The sequence below is a fragment of the Thrips palmi genome, unplaced genomic scaffold, assembly GCF_012932325.1.
Source record: "Thrips palmi isolate BJ-2018 unplaced genomic scaffold, TpBJ-2018v1 HiC_scaffold_18, whole genome shotgun sequence".
NCBI lineage: Eukaryota > Metazoa > Arthropoda > Insecta > Thysanoptera > Thripidae > Thrips > Thrips palmi.
In genome coordinates this window covers 17,281,093-17,290,274 of record NW_023144627.1, presented here as the reverse complement: position 1 = coordinate 17,290,274, position 9,182 = coordinate 17,281,093, and the positions used below count along the sequence as shown (strand labels likewise).

The window sequence follows — 9,182 nt, the reverse complement described above, 5'->3', positions numbered from 1 at the left end:
TATGACTGCATATTCCCAATGCCATGAAACTGCATTGTTGGAGGGATCCATAGCAACTATCCAAATTCCTGAGTGCACTAATTGGCAATAATTTCAGTTCAGCTGTGGGCAATCTATCATCATGGCTCAGGAGAAAAGAAAAGTTGACTTAGGAACTGACTATTTGGCATGGAAGAAAGTTTATGAACGGGAGAAACGTTTTTTTTATATACGCACTAAGTTTGTTCCCAACTTGAAAGGTACATATTCTCTCAGACCAGGAGGAGTTAAAAAAAGATTCTACTGTAATTACATTTTTTGCTTCACAGCTGAATGTATCACTGGAAAATCCTATGCCAAGCACGATGTCATGTGTAAAGAGAAAGCAGATCAAAATTTTGTGAAAATGATAAAAGAACAAAGCACTAAGGGACCAAGAGATCAGAGTGAACATCCTACCACTGAAAATCAGCGGTAACTATGGAGGTGATAATGGCATGTAATGTCAGGTGATCATTATTGAAATCTGTCTCATTGATCAGATACGGATGGTATCCAGAATTGCAGCCAGTTCAAAAATTTGACCCACGTTTATACCATGCCCATCAAAAGTCTCACATAACTTGGCTGGCAGAACAAATTCTCCTTGGTACTAGAGACATGCCAAAACCACCACCCTTCACAGGAATTCCATTCAAAACATAATGACTCCAAAAAAAATGACAATTTTATCATTTCATTTCAAAAAGAAACAAAAATGATTCTGTAACAAGCAAGAAGCACAATTTGTTTCTGCATAACACTTTATTTTGGTAAATTTCTGAAGCTCAACGACGAGTACTCTTAGATTGAATAAACAAAATTTGGTCAAATTCTTATTCTTCTTCAAAACCATGTTCAAAGAAATCTAAAGCCAAGGGCCTTCCCCGCCATCTGTCCTTCATCCTTTCCAACCTGCAAAGTGAAAAAAAAACAAAAAAAAAAACAATAGGGTGTACCAGTTTGTTTGGTCAGAACATGCTAAAATTTGTAAACATCTGTCTCATTATGTAAGAATTAGTCCACAATGGGTCACTCACTTTGTTGCAAATCGCCTTCCAAGTCTGGCTTCCTGCAATTGTCAAGACATCTTCCATTGATTTCTCACACCAAACTTCAAATAAAATATTTTTCACAAAATTTAAACTTACCTGATAAATATTATTGTATAACGCAAAGCCAGTCATTGCTGCAACAGCAAAACCAAAACTCAGAGCAGTTCTTATCCTTTTATTCCGACGCTCTACTTCTATTGCTTTCTCCAAATTTACATTCTTGGTAGCTGGAAAATTTATTAAAATTGAATTCCTAAAAAACTGCATTGACGATACAACTATACTTGAGCTTAAGAAAATTTTAAGGTCAACAAACCATCGGACACTAGAGGAAAATAGCCCCTCGTAATTCTTGCTACAAAAGCCATCAAGTTGGGACAAGCTTTTAAATGGTTCTGAAGAGGGCACTGCTGAAATGGAACTTTCACCAGAGGAGCAATGTAGGAATAAACAATAGCATCCAAGGACGTGGGGGATTTACCAAAAAAGAAATTTTCTTCACCCAATCTGACAGACAAGGATGTTAAACATTTTTCAGCATCTGAAAGTAACTAACAAAGCAAAGACAAAAGTTTAGCAAGTCAGTTCCAATCTTTTAAAGTTACTTACTACTTACTACTGCAAACACAACTTACATGAGTTTCTATGATGGACATATCCTCGTCATCCACAAACATAGTTTCTATGTATTTCTTTGCATCCCGCTCATAACGGCCAGGGTAATAATAATTGTAAGGGAATGGTAAAACAGTTGCATACCATGGTCGGGTAAGTTCAATATAATTTGCTTCATCAACCCACCTGAAATTTCATTTTAAAAAACACCTTTCAATTATCTTTCAAAACTATTGTGCAAGCGCTCACACGAAATGTTTACCAAGTGTAAAGAATGGCAGGATGTAGTTTTCCCTCTAGCAGTTTGTTAAGGGCAAAACATTCTGATTTTTGAATTGGAGTCAATTTGGAGTCTGCAGAGTATTTCTGTAAAACGTGGAAATAATTTTAAAAAATTGAATGAAAGTTACAACAATAAATTCTTGTAGAAAGGGTTGCATACCTTTGATTCCAAGTGCGTAACTATGCTTTGAAAGGATGTCATTTTCTCTTTACCGCTACGTAAAACTGGTAGAGAACCGGAAGGCGACCAGAATGGGTTGTTGGTGACATTAACTTTAATTGGTGCACCGCTGAACTTCGCATAAGCCTTAAGACACAGAATCATGTTTAATAAAAAGATCAAATGTATAATGCCCAAACACTCATTAAAAATACAAATATGGTAAAAAAGAGCATGAAGAAAAGGGTTAGACCAAGAGACTAATGGTTAGACTGAACCAACTTACCATAACTTGCAAGCATTGCTGATCAACAGAGGGGAGATCCCACTTCCCGGCCCATACATCGACTTCCATTGATGACGAGCTCATTCTTAATCTTTCCACTTAAAACATGGAAATGTAAACAAGGACTAAATTTCCCGAATGAACAGAAGAGGAAGCGGGGAGAAGACGAGTAGGAGTAACCGGGGGGAAGGGGGGGGTGGGGGGTGGAGAAGAATTTTTCATAGGTTAGTGAATATTAAATTTTTCATACTGCGGGACTGCGTTGCAGACGATGCAGTGCAGAAGTGGTTTTTGTGCCGACTGACATTTCTTACTTTTCTACGCAATTCCTTCTGTTAGTTCGTTGTCAATTTGAAATGGAAAGCCGACCTTGCATAAGTGATTTACCTTACAGCAAAAGTGGTGAGAAAGAACAAGATGAAGTAAGTAAATCCATGTCTTGACGGTCTTCAATCAAAATCAATACAATATAACCTAACATTAAAATCAATGGAACGAGACTTGCATAACTTTGGACGTTGGTTACTATATTCAGGACACTTCTTTATTTTTCATTTTGTTTTCCTGTGAACATTGGTTGTTTTCACCCCACACTTGACATTGCACTCTTCGTCTCTTTCAGAAACTTCTACAACCATTTCAGTACATTTTACAAGTCCCAGGGAAACAAGTACGAGCCAAATTGGCCCATGCATTTAACTATTGGCTCAAAATACCTGCTGAAAAGTTGTCAGCTGTTGGCGATATCGTTCAGATGTTGCACAATTCAAGTTTGCTGTAAGTTTACCTCAAAATCCAAACTTATTGCCTTATCTCCCCACAATACAGGTCGGGTCTAATTGTGTAACATTCATTTGCAGGATAGATGACATCCAGGACAACTCCACTCTGCGCAGGGGTATTCCTGTCGCTCACTCTATTTATGGTGTTGCAAGCACAATTAATGCTGCCAACTATGTGATGTTTGTTGCTCTTGAAAAGGTTTTGAGTCTGAATCACCCAGAGGTAAATTGGTCACATTTTTAGGTGGCTCCACAATGGACATGAAGCATAGGACAAACCACTTGATGGCTGGCCAGCCACCGAGCCCAATCATGTCCAATGTGAAGGCCACCTCAAAGCAAACCTTGTTTCCTGGTCCTCCGGTTTCCTCCAAGAGTATATGTTTTTGTTTTAGGCAACACATGTGTACACGCAGCAGCTCTTGGAGCTACACAGAGGTCAAGGCATGGAAATATACTGGAGGGATAATTTTTCATGCCCCACAGAAGAAGAGTATCGTCAAATGACTATTCGGAGCAAGTTTCATTCAAATTTTCTTTGATTATCAGTCTCACTCAACTTTTAGAGCTGATTTTACAGAACGCTTACAACAGACTTTCTTAAGTTTATGGTTTTGTGTTTTTCTATTTTCTCAACAGAGACTGGTGGTCTTTTCATGCTTGCCATCCGCTTGATGAGATTATTTAGTGAGAGTGATGAGGATTTCACTAATCTCACTGGAATCTTGGGTTTGTATTTCCAGATAAGAGATGATTACTGCAACTTGTGCTTACAAGAGGTAATTGATCAAAAAACAATTTCATTCATTAGTTATTCTTTTTGTTTATATTTATCGCTTATGGTTTTTCTTTACAGTACTCCGAGAACAAGAGCTACTGTGAAGATCTAACTGAAGGAAAATTCAGTTTCCCTGTGATTCATGCTATCCGTAGCAAACCTGATGATCTTCAAGTCATTCGTATCCTTTTCATATGTTGATTCATGTTCATAATATTTTAAAAATAAATGATTAATTTGACAGCATATTGTGGTATTAGAAACGAACGTGGTCATGCCCCTGAATCCTTCATGGGGTCACTAGACATTGTTTCATGTCCCTGCCTTCTAACTCTGCTACTGTCTTTAAATTGATTTCATCATTTGCACATTTATCTTCCTTAAGAAATAAACCAGATATACTACGCCAACGCACGCACAGTGTTGAAGTGAAACGATACTGCATTCAACTCCTGGAAAAACTTGGTTCATTCAGTCATACTCGGGATGTTCTCATGCAGTTGGATGCAGAAGCTCGTGCAGAGGTAGGAGCACCATTAAAAATTGTTGTTCATTTGCTTCTGTCAAATAATTTTTGTCCCATTTGTTATGTGTCTGTCTCTCATTGTATGGCAGGTCCAGCGACTTGGTGGTAATCCTCTGATGGAAGCAGTTTTGGACGACCTACTCTCCTGGCAACAAGGCACGATTCCTCCCATTGAACAATAGGAATCCAAGGTAAACCAAGTTTACCATTATTTATTCATGTCTAAACCTAGAGGTGCCCTTTGCACCATATTGCCCACCTTATTGAGCAATAGATAGACAGAAATGCTGCCCAGCTTATCATATCATAATGCATTCCTTACACTCTGAGGTGTGTTGATTATCATGAAGGTAGTGATAAAAGTATACTGGATTGTCTTCCTTATTTATGTGATGTTCTTGTTACGCCTTTTCTCTAGTTTCTATTTTAAAGATATGAACATGTAAAATTTTTAAATTAGATTTTTTTGAGCATTTCTCAAGAGCATAAAGGGTGCCTTTCTATTCTTGTTTCTCCCTAACAAAATCATGCCTTTCCTTTTGACATTTAAGATTCTTTAAATAAACTGGCTTGAATGATCATTGTTAGCATCCAGTTTTAGGAGCACAGATAATGGTGCATTTATTAGCAAAACTATAAAAAGCAAATCAACATACATTCAATATCATGAAAAAGATGAATGAGATTTCTTAGTACTTTATATCAATGGATGATTTGTACTTAACAATTGCTCAATATGCAAGTGATCCTTTATTGTATCGAATGTATGTGCATGATGGTAGTTTGTAATGTTCTCCAAACTACCAATGGAACAATTTTTTGTATGTTAATTTATGTTATGGTTTTAATGAAGTAGTTCTATGAGTATGACATCTAGATTTTAGTACCTAAGTGCTTAAAAGTGAGTAGAGTACCCATGTACTGATTGAATAACAAGTTAGGTTCCAATCCTTCTGATGTGGTGTTTTTGGTGATGGATTTTTATAGGTTTGATTGTTATAGAAACCCATCAGTATTGTAGGAATGTGCTCAAATTGGAAATAACAACTGAAACAAATCCATGGTGGTTTCTGTAGACTTCATTCTTTGTTCCATGATTTACAAGGAAAAACAATGTTTCAATTTTCTATATAAAAAGTGGGTGTTTTATTCCCATGGCCACTTACTCAATTTCTTGAACTTTGTAGGTGCAGAACATTTTTCTATTTGTGAAAAGATTTTGTATGATCTGTTGTTTACATGGACTTTGTGATTTGACAATAACTAGTCATCTGTTGCCTGTTGTTTTATATTTATTATTATTACTGTATTAAATTAATGTGTTCTTTCCCTTCAAAATGAAGCTTTGTATGTTTGATGTTAAGTGTTATGATCCTGTGAATCTGAACCGTACTTAGCACATCCTCCATTAAAGTATTAACATTCCTATTTGCCCCTTAATAGACGAATGATCCATGCATGATCAATATGTTGTCTTAAATACATTCCTTGAAACAAGTTGTGCTTTATATTACAGTAGTTACATCTGTGACTTCCCTTTAAATTCTGATACTTACTAATTTGTTCATTAGATTTCTAGAATTTGCTTCAATAAAAGTTAAAAAAAGAAAAACAATTAAGAAGGGGGTGATGCGAGAGGAAGAATCTGTCCAATTTATCGACAATAACCAATCAATGCTGCACTGTGATTTTTTACACCTTCAAAGTATCTTGACAATTTTGTTATTGACAAAACACTGAAATGAGAATTTTTTTGTCTAAAGTGCACTTTAATGGTGCACTGAATCTGTGTGTTTATGATATTTAGAGTTGTTTCACTGTGTCTTTCACTTTGAAATACTGTATTATGTCTATGCAAGTAGGCGAGTTCAAATATTGTCACAAATTGTCACTAATATTTATTTACACAACCGATAAAACCATTAACAATTAATTATACAAATATACAAGGAATGTCACAGATTTGAAGTCAATGACAGTAAATAAAATGTTACCTCTTAAATGGATTACAATCATTTGAATACCTCTACATAAGAAATCACAGATCTGACCTCAATAAAATTGTGATGAAGCTGCAAGAAGGAAACAAGAGTTTTGCTTCATATTATTTTGAACTATGTATGAGTCTTGAACAAAGCTCAACTACAAAGAAACATTGAGCAGAAATAGTGCACGCTGCATCCAACTTTGAATTACTGCCAGTTCTTTCTAATCATGTTGGGCAAGTGTAGACTCTGACCAAAGAAATTGTTTCTTGACATATGTCGGGAGCTTCTAAAACATATCATATTGGGGGCATACAAGAGGGCTTTTTTCCCTTCATGATTAGAATTACATGCTGTTAATGCACTTTGTTTAACATTTTATCAACAATGAACCGAAGTAAGTGCACAACTAAAACCAAGTTTAGTAGCTTGAAAACAAATAGACACTGAAATACAAAAGACATGGAAACAGAAAGTGGAATGTACAAGAATAAAACACTATCCTACATACAACTGAAGACAAAGGTCCACATTTTAAGAGTGGAAAGTTACACACACTACACCAGCATTAAAATTATTATTAATCAAGGAGGAGCAGGGAGAGGGCGGCATCTAGTATTATCCCCTCCTTTCAATGATCTGTGCGATGGAGAATTCAAGCAGCATTACCATTTTCAGGGACGATTGCTTCTGGCTTGTTCAACAGAGGATCTCAAGTATGTAGGGTACACTCTCTGTGCTCCAACCTCATCACCAGGAATATTATAAATACCTTTCTTTATACACAAATACTACGAAACCTTCTGTCAGATCCTGTGTCGTCCAGATCATTGAAAGTATCGGAGGGTTGTCCTGAGGGGTTACCACTAGTCTCTTCTCTAATAAGGTTTCAAGACCACAGCTTGTAGCTTCAGTGTAGAGATCATTCTCCAAGAAAAATAAAATCAGTCCAAAGGGTTGAGATGAAAATAAATAATCAAGAGCTTATAAGATTGATCATCAACAACAGCAATGCTGTTTTCAATAAAATATATGACTAGAAACATTGAGAAACAAAGTTAATACTGTTAACTGAATAACAAAAGCAAGCTGCTGGAGATTCAGTATGCCCCACCTTTAAGCTACCTGCTTGCTATATACATCATGTACAAGAATTATTTTACAGCACTTGAGAGAAAGATTTAAAGACAAAGACACAGGTTCCAAATTGCATATCACCGCGGTTGAGTTTTGGCACAGAAGATGGAACAAAATGTGTTTCTGATGAAGCGACATATGAAAAGCAACAATGAGCTTCACTGCATAAATTAACTGTACAGTTGACATTTACTATCTTAGAAAATAAGTAAAATAAGTTTTTTGCCAAACAACCATAAAATTTACAAAAAAAAAACTACTAGTTTTTTGGAGGGAGTGGGTACATTGCTAAAGGCCAGTTTGAAGAATGTCGAAATAGATATTTTACTTTGAAATAAGTTTGGTAGAAGTAGTTGTAGTGATTTGGATAATTTAGCAGGATAAGAAATCAAAGGTGAAGTTCCATCTTACAACATGTTGCGTGTGCACACTGTGGTATGAAAGATATGACTACTGAGGGCTCTTCCCCTTGTCATGAGATGCTTCTTTTTTACCTGCTTCATTATCATGAGTTGCTAGTTCTCTAGATCTTATATCTGGAAAAAAAAATGATGAAATACATTTTTAATTTAAAGGAGGCCAACTTGGCATAATTTGGCATATGCCAAATTAATTTGACAAAGGTGCACACAAATTATGTGTGACAATACTTACTGTCTACTTCACCCAAGACCTTCAATTGAAGATTTTGATTCCAGTCCATAACAGCTTTCACTTTCGCTTCTAGAGTTGGGTTTTTACCTTGAATCATCTTTATGTGATCATTCAGAAAGTCATGTTGTAGTTGAAGTGACGCAATTTTTGCTTCTAATTTTGCTATTTTATCATCATTTGTGACTGCCATGATGGAGTCTAAACCTACGTTTTGTGAAAATAGCTTAGAGTTCAAGATTTCACCTGGAAAATCGAAAATCGTTGAGGCACATTAGACTTATTAAAACTACTTCTTGAAAAATAAAATAAAGTAACATTTACAAAGGAAAATAAATTGAAATTTGGCTACATCCTCCAATAAGGGAAGACATGTGGGTGGGAAAACGTAAACGCTGTGACAATGAAGAGGTTGACAACGAGACTACAGGCAGATTTTACAACTTTATCAAGGGAATTTCAAAGATACATTCAAAACGAGAGAAAGATTAGGCCTTCATATTCCCCATCGGGTACTTCAGTGCAGGTGAGATTCGGTCCTCAGGGCGAGAGGCCGAATCAAGCCACCAGTCTGTCGCCGTGGCAGCGACAAAATAATTATGTGCAAAGATCTATAAAAGGTACTCACTGACAAACCCTCTCTCGCAAATCACCCGCATTGACAGACGCAGACAAGAAACGGGTTCCGACCCGACCAGTGCAGTAACGAGCAATGCCAGTGACGCCCAGACCGCACACCATCAACAAGGAGACTGACACTTTCGAGACTAGTCCCTTGGATTCATATTTTCAAACTTTACTGCCTGAAAAACAACGGCAACGCTCGGAATAGTTCGATGCTGCGCAAAGTTGTGCCGTAGTGCCGTCTCGCAAATGTAGCCTGTCTTCTGCTTTGTTTGTTTGAAGT

General features: G+C 36.6%; 4 protein-coding genes across 5 annotated transcripts; 2 read left to right on the top strand and 2 right to left on the bottom strand.

Moving 5' to 3' along the window:
• Nucleotides 1–68: 68 nt before the first annotated feature.
• LOC117645075 lies at nucleotides 69–841 on the top strand. Of its 2 annotated transcripts, XM_034384984.1 has the most exons (3): nucleotides 69–239; nucleotides 309–453; nucleotides 522–711. In XM_034384984.1, the coding sequence occupies exons 1-3, from the start codon at nucleotides 122–124 to the stop codon at nucleotides 682–684; spliced, it is 426 nt and encodes a 141-aa protein (XP_034240875.1). In that variant the 5' UTR covers nucleotides 69–121; the 3' UTR covers nucleotides 685–711. The 2 variants fall into 2 exon arrangements, with proteins under 2 accessions (XP_034240875.1, XP_034240874.1); XM_034384983.1 differs by having other exon boundaries at nucleotides 69–453; nucleotides 522–841.
• On the bottom strand, nucleotides 765–2,604 carry LOC117645073 (metaxin-1). Its single transcript, XM_034384980.1, has 8 exons — nucleotides 2,417–2,604; nucleotides 2,131–2,277; nucleotides 1,951–2,054; nucleotides 1,709–1,874; nucleotides 1,390–1,624; nucleotides 1,170–1,300; nucleotides 1,059–1,090; nucleotides 765–933 (listed from the first exon to the last, which is right to left on the bottom strand). Exons 1-8 carry the CDS (start codon nucleotides 2,498–2,500, stop codon nucleotides 855–857), a joined length of 978 nt encoding a protein of 325 aa, XP_034240871.1. The 5' UTR covers nucleotides 2,501–2,604; the 3' UTR covers nucleotides 765–854.
• Nucleotides 2,605–2,663: 59 nt separating this feature from the next.
• Nucleotides 2,664–6,458, top strand: LOC117645074 (geranylgeranyl pyrophosphate synthase). Its single transcript, XM_034384982.1, has 8 exons — nucleotides 2,664–2,838; nucleotides 3,039–3,193; nucleotides 3,277–3,421; nucleotides 3,594–3,714; nucleotides 3,838–3,977; nucleotides 4,055–4,157; nucleotides 4,373–4,500; nucleotides 4,592–6,458. Exons 1-8 carry the CDS (start codon nucleotides 2,773–2,775, stop codon nucleotides 4,682–4,684), a joined length of 951 nt encoding a protein of 316 aa, XP_034240873.1. The 5' UTR covers nucleotides 2,664–2,772; the 3' UTR covers nucleotides 4,685–6,458.
• LOC117645076 lies at nucleotides 6,376–9,182 on the bottom strand. The gene is made up of 3 exons (XM_034384985.1): nucleotides 8,904–9,182; nucleotides 8,279–8,521; nucleotides 6,376–8,160 (listed from the first exon to the last, which is right to left on the bottom strand). The coding sequence occupies exons 1-3, from the start codon at nucleotides 8,932–8,934 to the stop codon at nucleotides 8,075–8,077; spliced, it is 360 nt and encodes a 119-aa protein (XP_034240876.1). The 5' UTR covers nucleotides 8,935–9,182; the 3' UTR covers nucleotides 6,376–8,074.

Bases quoted from the DNA above. Each gene is read 5' to 3' on its own strand.
- LOC117645074 (XM_034384982.1), top strand. From the start codon at position 2,773: ATGGAAAGCCGACCTTGCATAAGTGATTTACCTTACAGCAAAAGTGGT. The intron at 2,839-3,038 runs GTAAGTAAATCC...CGTCTCTTTCAG, and splicing joins GTGAGAAAGAACAAGATGAA to AAACTTCTACAACCATTTCA. The intron at 3,422-3,593 runs GTAAATTGGTCA...TTTTTGTTTTAG, and splicing joins TGAGTCTGAATCACCCAGAG to GCAACACATGTGTACACGCA.
- LOC117645073 (XM_034384980.1), bottom strand. From the start codon at position 2,500: ATGAGCTCGTCATCAATGGAAGTCGATGTATGGGCCGGGAAGTGGGAT. The intron at 2,278-2,416 runs GTAAGTTGGTTC...CTGTGTCTTAAG, and splicing joins AGCAATGCTTGCAAGTTATG to GCTTATGCGAAGTTCAGCGG. The intron at 2,055-2,130 runs GTATGCAACCCT...CACGTTTTACAG, and splicing joins TTACGCACTTGGAATCAAAG to AAATACTCTGCAGACTCCAA.
- LOC117645076 (XM_034384985.1), bottom strand. From the start codon at position 8,934: ATGCGGGTGATTTGCGAGAGAGGGTTTGTCA. The intron at 8,522-8,903 runs GTGAGTACCTTT...TCGATTTTCCAG, and splicing joins TTGCGAGAGAGGGTTTGTCA to GTGAAATCTTGAACTCTAAG. The intron at 8,161-8,278 runs GTAAGTATTGTC...TTTTTTTTCCAG, and splicing joins GGTCTTGGGTGAAGTAGACA to ATATAAGATCTAGAGAACTA.
- LOC117645075 (XM_034384983.1), top strand. From the start codon at position 122: ATGGCTCAGGAGAAAAGAAAAGTTGACTTAGGAACTGACTATTTGGCA. The intron at 454-521 runs GTAACTATGGAG...CTCATTGATCAG, and splicing joins CCTACCACTGAAAATCAGCG to ATACGGATGGTATCCAGAAT.